This window comes from Pituophis catenifer, unplaced genomic scaffold (genome assembly GCF_029215685.1).
Source record: "Pituophis catenifer annectens isolate HBS135680 unplaced genomic scaffold, rPitCat1.0.hap2 SCAF_3, whole genome shotgun sequence".
NCBI classification, from domain to species: domain Eukaryota; kingdom Metazoa; phylum Chordata; class Lepidosauria; order Squamata; family Colubridae; genus Pituophis; species Pituophis catenifer.
The window spans coordinates 212,876,215-212,891,092 of record NW_027256883.1 but is presented as its reverse complement, the minus strand read 5'-3'; the positions used below and the strand labels follow the sequence as shown (position 1 = coordinate 212,891,092).

Below are 14,878 nucleotides of genomic sequence, written 5' to 3'. Positions count from 1 at the left end.
GGGGGAGGAAGGAGGGAAGGAGAAAGAAAAGAAAAAGAAAGGGAAGGGGAAGAAAAGAAGGGAAGGGAAGGAAAGGAGAAAGGAAAGGGGGAGGGTGGAAGGAGAAAGGAAAGGAAAGGGGAAGGAAAGAAGGGAAGGGAAGGAAAGGAAAAGGGGAGAAAGGAAAGGAAAGGGGGAGGGTGGAAGGAGAAAGGAAAGGAAAGGGGAAGGAAAGAAGGGAAGGGAAGGAAAGGAAAAGGGGAGAAAGGAAAGGAAAGGGGGAGGGTGGAAGGAGAAAGGAAAGGAAAGGGGAAGGAAAGAAGGGAAGGGAAGGGAAGGGAAGGGAAGGGAAGGGAAGGGAAGGGAAGGGAAGGGAAGGGAAGGAAAGGAAAGGAAAGGGGGAGAAAGGAAAGGAAAGGGGGAGGGAGGGAGGAGAAAGGAAAGGAAAGGGGAAGGAAAGAAGGGAAGGGAAGGAAAGGGAGAGAAAGGAAAGGAAAGGGGGAGGGTGGAAGGAGAAAGGAAAGGAAAGGGGAAGAAAAGAAGGGAAGGAAAGGAAAGGAAAGAGGGAGAAAGGAAAGGAAAGGGGGAGGGAGGAAAAAGGAAAGGGAAAGGAAAGGAAAAACATTCATTACAGTGAAATCTTCATTTAACAGACTTCCTATAGGACTATAGGTGTGACAGAGAGCCTGTCTGAACATCTGCCTGGAATAACAGACAAGTCCGTTAAAACCAAAATAATCCAAACCAGAAATTATCCTTACATTCATTTTGCCTCCATTTTACGGCATCCATGGTGGCTAATATTATTTGCACAATAATGCCAATGCACAAATGGAAGTTAATAGCTTGACATCCTTTCGCATTTAACGGACATTCAGGAATTACGGACAGGCCCTTCCCGTACTTGATAAGACCACCCTTCGAATACTGCATCCAGTTTCAGTCACTACAATGCAAAAAAAAAAAAAAAAAAAGATGTTGAAAAGGTGCAGAGAAGAGCAGCGAAAACGAATTGGGGGCTGGAGGCTAAAATATGCATTGAAGGTTGTGAGAATTGTGTATGTCTAGTCTAATGAAGAGAAGGACTAGGGGTGACGTGACAGCAATATATCCAGTATTTTGAGAGGCTGCCAGAAAGAAGAGGGAGTCAAGAGGAGCCTGGTGGCGCAGCAGACTAATAGCCTGTTATTAACATTCAGCTGCCTGCAATTACTGCAGGTTCGAATCTCCCCAGGCTCAAGGTTGACTCAGCCTTCCATCCTTTCTAAGGTAGGTAAATTGAGGACCCAGTTTGTGGGGGCAATAAGCTGACTTTGTATAAATATACAAAAGGATGAAGGCTGTTGCTTAACGCATTGTAAGCCGCCCTGAGTCTCCGGAGAAGGGCGGCATATAAGTCAAATTTAAAAAAAAAAAGTTATTCTCCAAAGCCCCTGAGGGCAGGAGAAGAAGCGACGGGTGGAAACTCATCAAGGAGAGAAGCAACTTAGAACTAAGGAGGGATTTCCTGACAGTGAGAACAATTCATCATCTGGGTGGATGTAAGATCTGCTGCTTGGACAGAAGGTTGGACTAGAAGACCTCTAAGTACCCTTCCAACTCTGTTATTCGGTAAAGCTGTCGCTGGAAGCTGTACAGCCCAAACCATGATCGCATAGCATTCTTCATGACATTGCCACAAAACACTGTTCCAATGTGCGGCGTGTAGCAGATGTCTATGGCTCATTGACTCCAGCAGATGTGCAGCAGATGTGGTTCCCCATCCTTCTAGAAGACCAGTTGCATGTTTTGCAACACAATAACAGAATAACAGACTTGGAAGGATCCTGGGAGGTTTTTTAATCCTACCCCCTAGACCATTTCGGACAAATAAATAGTCCAGTCACTTCTTTAAAAATTGTTCTGTCCCCAACCACACGCACACACACCAACAGACGTTCAAGAGTTAAAGACCAAACCAGCCGGCAAAATCCTTTTCCTTATGATAACGGAACTTGGCAACAACCTAGTGGCTGCCTGCCAAGAGTTTATTACTTACGAAGAGGAGAGATAACTTCTCCCCGCTTCTGGTACATCAAAAGAAACAACTCAATAATTACGGAGTCAATCAAGTCCAGAGATAATCCAGCAAAGTCTATAGCAAAAAGTCCGGCAATGCAGAATGGCGTGGAAGCTTTCAGCTTTGTTCGTCACAAGGTTTGACTGGCCACCACGCTCCCTTTTATACCCTGTGGGGTGTGGTCCAGTGACTCAGCCTAATCTCGGGCACGCCTTTTCTTCTGTTGCGCGCGCTTATCTCTGTGATGCTGGCGTGGATCCAGCTGAGACTCATTACCCTCATCACTGTCCACCTGTGGCTGTGTGGACGTGCTTGGCCCCGGCCCTATCTCTTGCCCTTCGGCGGACACCGAAGGCATTGCCAGAGAGGAGGGTCCTGGAGAGGGAGGCCTTGCCAACTCCTCTCCTTCACTCTCGGAGTCCTCTCCTGCCGATGACACAGGCTCAGGTAACGGAGCCACAACAAAAACCTCCGGTGATAGAGCACCCACAAGTTCTGAACTTCTGAAAACTGTTCCATGGATTAATTGTCCTCGCTGTCAGGAAATTTCTCCTTAGTTCCAGGTTGCTTCTCTCCTGGATGAGTTTCCAATCTGTTGCTTCGTGTCCTGCCTTCTGGTGCTTTGGAGAAGAGGTTTTTTTAAAGCAGAGATTGTCTAAAACGGTAGAGGGTCACCTGCTTCGGCAGCGGGCTGGATTAGAAGACCTCCAAGGCAGGGGTGGGTTCTAATTTTTTTTACTACCGGTTCTGTGGGCGTGGCTTATTTTGTGGGTGTAGCTTGGAGGTCATGTGACTAGGTGGGCGTGGCTAGCTGGTCAGAGTCATTTCTGGAAGGAGAACCGGTTCGGTGACGTCATATCGTCACCGCTACCGGCTCGGCCGAACCGGACCGAACCGGGAGGAACCCACAACTGCTCCAAGGTCTCTTCCAAGCAGGGGTGGGCTTCATAATTTTTAGCAAGGGGTTCTCTACCCGATTGCTGGGTGGGCGTGGCCATAGTGGGCCATACCAGCAGGGGCGTTTTTGCCCTCCCCGGGCTCTAGAGGCTTCTCTCAAGCCTCTGGGATGGCAAAAATGGCCTCCCCAGGCTCCAGAGGCCTTTCCTGAACTTCCAATAGGCCCATTTTTTGCCCTCCCCAAGCCTCCACATGCACCCTGCACTTATCTGCATCCAAAACGGGCCACATGGTGACTCCTGGGAGGGGCAGGGTGGGGTGGGCAGGGCCAGCCTGGAGTGGGATTTGGGGGTTCTCTGAACTGCACAGAATCTTAGCTAGAGGTTCTGCCGAACCCTCAGTGGCCCACTCCCACTTCCAAACCTGTTATTCTATATGTGCACACCCTACTGAATTCCACTGGTGCAATCTTGGGAAACACCTTTAATAGTGTTTTAGTCATCATATTACAAAAAAGGAAGTTGAGATTTTGGAAAAAAGTGCAAATGGAAGAAAGCAGAAACGAGAGGAAGAAAAGGCAGGGGACAGGAGTAGGAGAGAAGAGGAGAAAGGGGGGAAAAGAGGAGAGGAATGGGGGAAAGGAAGGGGATGTAGGAGCCTGAGTGGCGCAGTGGACTAAGTGCTGTTAAATAGCACTTAGCTGCCCGCTGCCTGCAATTACTGCGAGTTCAAATCTCGCCAGGCTCAAGGTTGACTCAGCCTTCCATCCTTCCGAGGTAGGTAAAATGAGGACCCGGATTGTGGGGGCAATAAGCTGACTTTGTATAAAAAAAACCACCGCTTATGGGGGCCCAAAAGCCCTACTAAGCAGGTATATACAAAAGTATAAAGGCTATTGCTTAAAAAGCATTGTAAGCCGCCCTGAGTCTCCGGAAAAGGGCGGCATATATAAATCGAACCAATAAATAAAATAAATAAATAAATGTAGGAAGAAGAAGGAGAGGAGGAGGGAGAAAGTAGGAGAGGAGAGGAGGGAGGGAAGGGAAGGGAAAGAAAAAGGAGAAGGCTTGTTGTGAAACGAGGGAAAAGAAAAGGTAGAAGAGCAAACCCGAATGTAATTAAAATGCCTTATTTTTATACTTTTCTTTAAGGAAAAATATGTATATGTATGACCAATTATATATAGGAGAATGTACATTTATATTATGTGTGTAAGAAATCAAAATGAAAAACTTTTTTCAAAAGTTTTTTTCAAAAGTTACTGAGCCAGATAGCTCAGCAAACTAAAGCACTGTTATTAACAGTTATTAATATCAGCTGCTTGCAATTACTGCGAGTTCAAATCTCCCCAGGCTCAAGGTTGACTCAGCCTTCCATCCTTTCTAAGGTAGGTAAAATGAGGACCCGGTTTGTGGGGGCAATAAGCTGACTTTGTATAAATATACAAAAGGATGAAGGCTATTGCTTAATGCCTTGTAAGCCGCCCTGAGTCTCCGGAGAAAGGCGGCATATAAGTCAAATTAAAAAAAAGAAAGAAAGAGAGAGAGAGAGAGAGAAAGAAAGAAAGAAAGAAAAAGAAGGGAGGGAGGGAGGAAAAAGAAAGAAGGAAAGAAAGAAGGGAGGGAAGGAGGGAAAGAAAGAGAGAGAAAGAAAGAAAGAAAAAGAAGGGAGGGAGGGAGGGAAAGAGGGAGGGCCTGGTGGCTCAGCAGACTGATAGCATTGTGATTAACACCAGCTGTCTGCAATTACTGTAAGTTCGAATCTCCCCAGGCTCAAGGTTGACTCAGCCTTCCATCCTTTCTAAGGTGGGTAAATTGAGGACCCAGTTTGTGGGGGCAATAAGCTGACTTTGTATAAAATATACAAAAGTATGAAGGCTGTTGCTTAACGCATTGTAAGCCGCCCTGAGTCTCCAGAGAAGGGCGGCATTTAAATCAAATTTTTTTAAAAAAGGAAAAAGTGCAAAGAAGAGCAACTAAGATGATTAAAGGCCTGGAGGTTAACTTAAAACATGAAGAACGGTTGCAGGAACAGGGTCTGTCTAGTTTAATGAAAAGAGAGACTAGGGGTGACATGATAGCATCTTCCAACATTTGAGGGGCTGCCCCAAAGAAGAAGGGGGTCAAATTATTCTCCAAAGCACCAGAAGGCAGGACAAGAACTGATGGATGGAAACCAATCAAGGAGAGAAGCAACTTCCTAACAGTATGAACAATTAACCAGTGGAACTGCTTGCCACCAGAAGTTGTGGGTGCTCCATCCCTGGAGGTTTTTAAGAAGAGATTGGATAATCATTTGTCTGAAATAGTATAGGGCCTCCTGGTTAAGCAGGGGGTTGGACTAGAAGACCTCCAAGGCCCCTTCCAGCTCTATTCCGATTGGGGGTGGGTGGGGAAACCCCCCCACAGAAGCTGCAAACATGACTCAGAGAGAGCAGACCAATCCAAGAATGATTTACCCATTAAAAAAGTCTGGTTTGATGCATCCCAGTAGCATTTTAAGCAATTCACTAGAATGTTAGGTTTGACTTCGCCAGGGACAACGGATTGTTGAGACATCCTTCAAGGACTGCAAAATTGACATTTTTTCTTTCTTTCTTTTTTTTCTTTAACCACCCGTGAGGGCGAAAGCTTCAGGCACCAAAAAGTCTTGGGCTAAATGGGCAGGGAGTGAAACCGTTTCCTTTTCTCATTGGGTGAGGCTCCTTGTTGATTGCCCGTCGGTTAAAATTTGGTTTAAATCACTCGGAGGAGGCTAATTGCGAACATGGGCTATTAGTCTTGGGCAGACAATGCAATAACGCATACTGGCGCCCTGTCACCTTATCGCACCCCTCTCCTTTTCACACTCCCCAACCACCACTACCACCCCAAATTGCCATGGGGTGGTTCTAGGAAAAGCACCCCATTATTTAATTAGGACAATGGGTCTTGCAAAGAATTAGCTGTGGTTCAGTTTTTCAAGGAAACATTTCAAGGTTGTTTCTTCGAATTCCCACCGCAAAATAGATTGTACCCAGCTCGGGCTGCAAGGAAAGATGGTTCTTTAAAATACGGGATAGAATTCGCAAGAAGTGGTTGGATTTCAACTCCCAGAATTCCCCAGGCAGCCTTAGCAACTATAGGACATGTGGACTTCAACTCCCAGAATTCCCCAGGCAGCCTTAGCAATTATAAGATCAACTCCCAGAATTCCCCAGCCTTAGCAAATATAAGAAGTGTGGGCTTCATCTCTCAGAATTCGCCAGGCAGCTTTAGTCACTATAAAATGGGTGGACTTCAATTCCCAGAATTCCCCAGCCTTAAGCAACTATAGGACATGTGGACTTCAACTCCCAGAATTCCCCAGGCAGCATGCTGGGAAATATAGTCCACCGATCTTCAAATTGTCAATCTTGGAAAACACTGTTCTAAACCAGTGTTTCTCAACTTTGGCAATTTAAGAGGGTTGGACTTCAACTCCCAGAATTCCCCAGGCAGCCTTAGCAACTATAAGATCAACTCCCAGAATTCCCCAGCCTTAGCAAATATAAGAAGGGTAGACTTCATCTCTCAGAATTCCCCAGGCAGCTTTAGTCACTATAAAATGGGTGGACTTCAACTCCCAGAATTCCCCAGCCTTAAGCAACTATAAGAAGTGTGGACTTCAACTCCCAGAATTCCCTAGCCAGCATGCTGGGAAATGTAGTCCACCGATCTTCAAATTGCCAATCTTGGAAAACACTGTTCTAAACCAGTGTTTCTCAACTTTGGCAACTTAAGAGGGATGGACTTCAACTCCCAGAATTCCCCAGCCAGTTTTAGCAACTATAGGACATGTGGACTTCAACTCCCAGAATTCCCCAGGCAGCCTTAGCAACTATAAGATCAACTCCCAGAATTCCCCAGCCTTAGCAAATATAAGAAGGGTAGACTTCATCTCTCAGAATTCGCCAGGCTGCTTTAGTCACTATAAAATGGGTGGACTTCAATTCCCAGAATTCCCCAGCCTTAAGCAACTATAAGAAGTGTGGACTTCAACTCCCAGAATTCCCTAGCCAGCATGCTGGGAAATATAGTCCACCAATCTTCAAATTGTCAATCTTGGAAAACACTGTTCTAAACCAGTGTTTCTCAACTTTGGCAACTTAAGAGGGGTGGACTTCAACTCCCAGAATTCCCCAGCCAGTTTTAGCAACTATAGGACATGTGGACTTCAACTCCCAGAATTCCCCAGGCAGCCTTAGCAACTATAAGATCAACTCCCAGAATTCCCCAGCCTTAGCAAATATAAGAAGGGTAGACTTCATCTCTCAGAATTCCCCAGGCAGCTTTAGTCACTATAAAATGGATGGACTTCAACTCCCAGAATTCCCCAGCCTTAAGCAACTATAAGAAGTGTGGACTTCAACTCCCAGAATTCCCTAGCCAGCATGCTGGGAAATATAGTCCACCAATCTTCAAATTGTCAATCTTGGAAAACACTGTTCTAAACCAGTGTTTCTCAACTTTGGCAACTTAAGAGGGGTGGACTTCAACTCCCAGAATTCCCCAGCCAGTTTTAGCAACTATAGGACATGTGGACTTCAACTCCCAGAATTCCCCAGGCAGCCTTAGCAACTATAAGATCAACTCCCAGAATTCCCCAGCCTTAGCAAATATAAGAAGGGTAGACTTCATCTCTCAGAATTCGCCAGGCTGCTTTAGTCACTATAAAATGGGTGGACTTCAATTCCCAGAATTCCCCAGCCTTAAGCAACTATAAGAAGTGTGGACTTCAACTCCCAGAATTCCCTAGCCAGCATGCTGGGAAATATAGTCCACCAATCTTCAAATTGTCAATCTTGGAAAACACTGTTCTAAACCAGTGTTTCTCAACTTTGGCAACTTAAGAGGGGTGGACTTCAACTCCCAGAATTCCCCAGCCAGTTTTAGCAACTATAGGACATGTGGACTTCAACTCCCAGAATTCCCCAGGCAGCCTTAGCAACTATAAGATCAACTCCCAGAATTCCCCAGCCTTAGCAAATATAAGAAGGGTAGACTTCATCTCTCAGAATTCCCCAGGCAGCTTTAGTCACTATAAAATGGATGGACTTCAACTCCCAGAATTCCCCAGCCTTAAGCAACTATAAGAAGTGTGGACTTCAACTCCCAGAATTCCCTAGCCAGCATGCTGGGAAATATAGTCCACCAATCTTCAAATTGTCAATCTTGGAAAACACTGTTCTAAACCAGTGTTTCTCAACTTTGGCAACTTAAGAGGGGTGGACTTCAACTCCCAGAATTCCCCAGCCAGGTTTAGCAACTATAGGACATGTGGACTTCAACTCCCAGAATTCCCCAGGCAGCATGCTGGGAAATGTAGTCCACCTATCTTCAAGTTGCCAGACTTGGAAAACACTGTTGTAAATCAGTATTTCTCAATCTTGGCAATTTAAGAGGGGTGGACTTCAACTCCCAGAATTCCCCAGCCAGGCCTTCGCAAGTATAGTACATGTGGACTTCAACTCCCAGAATTCCCCAGCCTCAGCAACTATAAGGTGGTTGAACTTCAACTCCCAGAATTCCCCAGCCAGTTTTAGCAACTATAGGACATGTGGACTTCAACTCCCAGAATTCCCCAGGCAGCGTGCTGGGAAATGTAGTCCACGCATCTTCAAGTTGCCAAACTTGGAAAACACTGTTGTAAATCAGTATTTATGAACCTTGGCAACTTAAGAAGGGTGGACTTCAACTCCCAGAATTCCCCAGCCAGCCTTCGCAAGTATAGGACATGTGGACTTCAACTCCCAGAATTCCCCAGCCAGCCTTGGGAATTGTAGTCCATCCATTTTTTAAAGTTGCCAACTTTGAAACAACAAACAGATCCAAACATATTGTTTCCATTTCTTGTGTGCTGCCTCTGTGATGGAGTTTGCATCTTCAGTTGGCTGTTTTGTTGCAAAGAAATATCTCCAACCCAAATAATAATAATAATAATAATAATAATAATAATAATAATAATAATAATAATAATAATAATAAAAAACCAAATCCAGGGATCAGGCATCAAACGGAATTTTCTGCATGAGGAAAGAAGGGGCCGTCTCTTAATTTGGCTCCTGATACCTGTGGCCTCTTCGCCTTAATCTCTGGGTCACAGACTCCTGACAGCTGCCAAAAACGCCGTGGAAATCTGCTGTTTGATGGATTCCACATGCTGCACCGCACATTATTTTCTCCTGCCTAATTTCTCTGCCTAAATGTTGCATCGATCAAAAAACAAGACGCTTGGAAAATGTGTAATTGCTGTCATGCAAAGTTTGGACTTCTTTTTTTTTTTTTTTTTTTACAATTGACGGGTTTTCTGGTTTTTTTTTTCCCCTAGACAACGAATGCGGCCCCCGTTTTCTTTTCCCCCTTCTCCCCGTTTTCGGAGGGATATTACAGGTAGTCTTAAGAGCCGAGGTGGCGCAGTGGTTAGAGTGCAGTACTGCAGGCCACGATCTGCAGATCGAATCTCACCAGGCTCAAGGTCGACTCAGCCTTCTGTCCTTCCGAGGTCCGTAAAATGAGGACCCAGATTGTCGGGGGCAAGAGGCTGACTCTGTAAACTGCTTAGAGACGGCTGTAAAAGCACTATGAAGCGGTATATAAGTCTTAAGTGCTATTCCTTCCTTCCTTCCTTCCTTCCTTCCTTCCTTCCTTCCTTCCTTCCTTCCTTCCCTCCCTCCTTCCTTCCCTCCTTCCTTCCCTCCCAGTGGTTAGAATGCAGTATTGCAGACTAACTCTGCCCACTGCCAGGAGTTCAATCCTGACCGACTGACTCAAGGTCGACTCAGCCTTCCGTCCTTCCGAGGTCGGTAAAATGAGGACCCAGATGGTTGGGGGAAAATAGGCTGACTCTGTAAACCGCTTAGAGAGGGCTGTAAAAGCACTATGAAGCGGTATATAAGTCTAAGTGCTATTCCTTCCTTCCTTCCTTCCTTCCTTCCTTCCTTCCTTCCTTCCTTCCTTCCTTCCTTCCTTCCCTCCCTCCCTCCCTCCCTCCCTCCCTCCTTCCTTCCCTCCCTCCCTCCCTCTTTCCTTCCTTTCCTCCCTCCTTCCTTCCTTCCTTTCTTCCCTCCCTCCCTCCCTCCCTCCTTCCTGTGATGTTGCAACTTTGAACGGGTCACTAAATGAAGTGTCATAAATCGAGGACTACATGTATTTATATACAACTCAAGGCTAAATTATATGCAGGCAGTCCTTGACTTATGACCACAATTGTAAATAACAGCGTGTGCACCCATTGTAACTATGAATGGTCGCTAAGCCACAGAAAAAAAGTGACTTACGACTGTTTTTCACACTTAATGACCGTTGCATCATCCCCAAGGGTCAGGTGATCAAAATTCAGGCGTGATCCTATTTATGACGCTTGTGGTGTCCTGGGGTTCACTTGATCCCCTTTTGACCAGCACAGGGAAGCCAGATTCCCTTCCCAACTGTGTGGCTCCTTGAACAACGACAGTGATCCACTTAACAACTGTGGTCATAAAAGGGGGCAAAGCTCACTTAACAACTATCTCGCTTAGCGATGGAAATGTCTTTCTGCTTATTAACGAAAGGGAAGGGGGCATGTATCACTTCCCAAGGCTTTTGGGACAGGTCAAGATACTTATAAAATTAGGTTGAAAGATTTGTAAACTTGCCACAGTTAAATCAAGGATTACCATATCTGTTTTGCAAACTTTTACTAATAAAATAAGTGTAAGAATAATTTTAAAAATACCCTATCTGGGCTATAAAAACCTGGATATAGTACTTATTCCCTGCCATTTAATGAATGTCCAGATTTTGGCATCCTAGATTTAATAATCCTAACATAATAACCAGTATTGTTAATGATAACAGTTATATAATATCTCATATATAATTTGTTTACATGAAAAATTATCCTAGATTAGAGGAAAGGTCTATTCTTTTCAGGTGTTCCGTGAAATAATATAGATACAGAATTTAAATGATGGAATTTAGCGATGGAAATGTTTGGCTCAATTCTGAACAAGACCCGATGGCCTAGAGCTGGAGCTCTTGCCTCACAATCAGGAGGTTGTGAGTTCGATCCTAGGTAGAGGCAGATGTAGGGTCTCCTGCTTGGGCAGGGGGTTGGACTAGATGACCTACAAGGTCCCTTTCAACTCTCTTAATCTGACTCTTATCTAAGATAGTCAAAGCAGGCCTGGATGCTAAAACATACGATGAACGGTTGCAGGAACTGGGCCTGGCTAGTCTAGTGAAGAGAAGGACCAGGGGAGACAGGAGAGCATCTTCCAATATTTGAGGGGCTGCCCCAGAGAGGAGGAAGGGGGTCAAGCTATTTTCCAAAGCACCTGAAGGCCAGACAAGGAATAATGGATGGAAACTGACCAAGGAGAGATTCAACCTGGAAATAAGGAGGAACTTTCTGACAGGGAGAACAATCAACCCATGGAACAGAAGTTGCCTTCAGAAATTGTGGGAGCTTCATCCCTGGAGGCTTTCAAGAAGAGACTGGGCTGTCATCGGTCAGAAATGGTGTTGAGTCTCCTGCTTGGGTGGTGGGTTGGACTAGATGACCTACAAGGTCCCTTCCAACTCTCTTAATCTGATTCTTATCTAAGATAATCAAAGCAGGCCTGGATGCTAAAACATACGATGAATGGTTGCAGGAACTGGGCCTGGCTAGTCTAGGGAAGAGAAGGACCAGGGGAGACAGGAGAGCATCTTCCAATATTTGAGGGGCTGCCCCAGAGAGGAGGAAGGGGGTCAACCTGTTTTCCAAGGCACCCAAAGACCAGACAAGGAATAATGGATGGAAACTGAACAAGGAGAGATTCAACCTGGAAATAAGGAGAAACAGTGAGAACAATCAACCCATGGAATAAAAGTTGCCTTCAGAAGTTCTGGGAGCTTCATCACTGGAGGCTTTCAAGAAGGGACTGGACTGTCATCTATCAGCAATGGCGTAGGGTCTCCTGCTTGGCTGGTGGGTTGGACTAGATGACCTACAAGGTCCCTTCCAACTCTCTTAATCTGATTCTTATCTAAGATAATCAAAGCAGGCCTGGAGACTAAAACATAACGATGAACGGTTGCAGGAACTGGGCCTGGCTAGTCTAGTGGTGTAGGGTCTTCCTGCTTGGGTGGGGGGTCAGACTAGATGACCTCCAAGGTCCCTCCCAACTCTGTTATTCTGTTATTTTTTTTTTCCAGTGAGTGCCGCCATGTTTGAGAACTGCACGGGCTGCGTTATGTGCTCCGAAGACAACGGCTGCGTCTCCTGCCAGCAGCGCCTCTTCCTCCTCATCTGGAGGGACGGGATCCGACAGTACGGGGCCTGCGTCCACGCCTGCCCCCTGGGCTACTACGGGCAGCGAAGCATGGAAGTCAACCGATGCATGAGTAGGTAGCCGGCGCGTGGGAAACAGATTCTCGGAGGAGTCGCGAGCGTGTCAGCAAAATAGAAACATACCAGTTAGAAGGAATGCGTGCAATTTGGGGGGCACCCTCAGTTCTCAGTACCCTTTATCTGATTTCTTCTTAATTTATCCAAAAAATCAAAATAGGGACTTCAAAGAAAAAAAATTATAAAGGCAATACCAAACTAGACAAAATATTTGAAAAAGACGTGCATTTTTTTAAAAAAACCAGATAGAAACATGTATACATGTAAGATAAAATAACCTTACTGATCTGGATGGATTCTGAATGGATAAGAGAGAAGCTTTCACAGCTAAAACAGGACTAGAACTCCCAGTCTCCTGGTGATTGGACCAAGTCACCTGACTAGCTTTTGTTTCTAAAGCGGGACTAGAACTCACCGACTCCTGGTGATTGGCCCAAAGACAGCCAGCCAGCTTTCATACCTAAGGTGGAACTAGAATTCCCAGTCTACTGGTGATTGGTCCAAAGTCACCCGACTAGCTTTTGTTTCTAAAGCAGGACTAGAACTCACAGACTCCTGGTGATTGGCCCAAAGACACACAGACAGCTTTCATACCTAAGGTGGGACTAGAACTCCCAGGCTCCTGGTGATTGGCCCAAAGTCACCTGACTAGCTTTTATTTCTAAAGCAGTACTAGAACTCACAGACTCCTGGTGATTGGCCCAAAGACAGACAGACAGCTTTCATACCTAAGCTGGGACTAGAACTCCCAGGTTCCTGGTGATTGGCCCAAAGTCACCTGACTAGCTTTTATTTCTAAAGCAGTACTAGAACTCACAGACTCCTGGTGATTGGCCCAAAGACAGATAGACAGCTTTCATACCTAAGGTGGAACTAGAATTCCCAATCTCCTGGTGATTGGCCCAAAATCACCCGACTAGCTTTTATTTCTAAAGCGGGACTAGAACTCACCGACTCCTGGTGATTGGCCCAAAGACAGCCAGCTAGCTTTCATACCTAAGGTGGAACTAGAATTCCCAGTCTCCTAGTGATTGGCCCAAATTTACCCAGCTGGCTTTCATACCTAAGGTGCAGGGGTGAAATGCTCCCGGTTTTGGACCGGATCGCCCAATCCGGTAGCGATGGCGGTGGGTGGTTCGGAGAACCGGTAGCAAAAACCCCAGCCCCCTCCCCACATGCCCAGCTGAGCCGCGCGATCATCAGAGGCTGTTTTTTTAACTTTTAAAAGCATTTTTTTTCTACAACCTCTTTGGCCAAAAAAATGCTTTTAAAAGTTAAAAAAAAAAAAGCCTCTGATGATCGCGCGGCTCAGCTGGGATCGTCAGAGGCTTTTCAAAGCATTTTTTTCTGCGACCTCTTCAGCCGAAGAGGCTGTAAAAAAAAAAAATGCCTTTAAAAGCCTCTGACGATCCCAGCTGAATTGCCTGATCGTCAGAGGCTTCTAAAAGCATTTTTTTTCTAAGGTTGTAGAAAAAATGCTTTTAAAAGTTTTTTTTTTAAAAAAAGTTGGCCACGCCCACCCAGTCACATTACCCCGCCTACTCCACCAAGCCACGCCCACAGAACCGGTAGTAACAAATATTAGATTTCACCCCTTCTAAGGTGGGTCTAGAACTCACCATCTCCTGGTGATCGGCCTAAAGCCAGCCAGCCGGCTTTCGTACCTAAGGTGGGACTAGATCTCACCATCTCCTTCTGATTGGCCCAAAATCACTCAGCTGAGTTTGATGGCTAAGGTGGGACTAGAACTCCCAGTCTCCCAATGATTGACCCAAAGTCACTGTCCTGTTTTCTAGCTTAACCTCCAAACCAAACTGGCTCTCTGATAGACAGATTCCATTACGGTCGTAAGCCGAGGACTCATTGCCTTGGCATGCCAGGCATCATGAGGAGTTAAACTCAGTTTAAAGGTGGCTTTTGCTAACGCGGAACCTCTTTGTTCTAGAATGCCGGTCGCCCAGCTGCGAGAGCTGTTTCAGCAAAGACTTTTGCATGAAATGCCAGGAGCGCTTCTACCTGCACAAGGGGAAATGCTTAAACACCTGTCCTCCCGACACCATGGCCTGGCAGAGCACCCGGGAATGCCAAGGTAAGCCAAGCTTGCAAGAGGGAGTACCCCCCTACCCCTACCCCTTCCCCACGGCATCCTGGGAGGGGAATTCTGAACATAATCTGGTGCAAAAAAGGTAGCGTTGAATTGACTCTGTTCCACAAGCTGGATTGGGGTCCCAAGGTGGCTCGGCTCAGAGCTGGGCTAGATAGATTTAACAGAGTTGGAAGGGACCTTGCGAGGTCATCTAGTCCAACCCCCTGCCCAAGCAGGAGACCTTACATCTGTCCCTACCTAGGATGGAACTCACAACCTCCTGATTGTGAGACAAGAGCTCCACCTCTAGGCCGCAGCAGCTGGGCTTAAATGGGCAAAGAGCTGGGCAATGGATAGAAGAGAATATTGGGGGCTCAGAATTGAACGGTGGGGGTCCTTGGTGCTCTCTGAGCTCGACGGTTTTCTTGTGGGCGTTTTATGACCGCGCTGATGATGTTCCCTAGTTT

At 46.0% G+C, this 14,878-nt stretch overlaps 1 protein-coding gene across 1 annotated transcript in view; it reads left to right on the top strand.

Annotated features, from left to right (window-relative positions):
- RSPO4 (R-spondin 4) overlaps positions 1-14,878 on the top strand; it is a 35,754-nt gene that overhangs the window by 18,838 nt on the left and 2,038 nt on the right. Inside the window, exons 2-3 of the mRNA XM_070941140.1 lie at positions 12,133-12,321; positions 14,271-14,414. Coding sequence (XP_070797241.1) covers positions 12,133-12,321; positions 14,271-14,414 — 333 coding nt within the window. The remainder of the gene's footprint in view (positions 1-12,132; positions 12,322-14,270; positions 14,415-14,878) is intronic.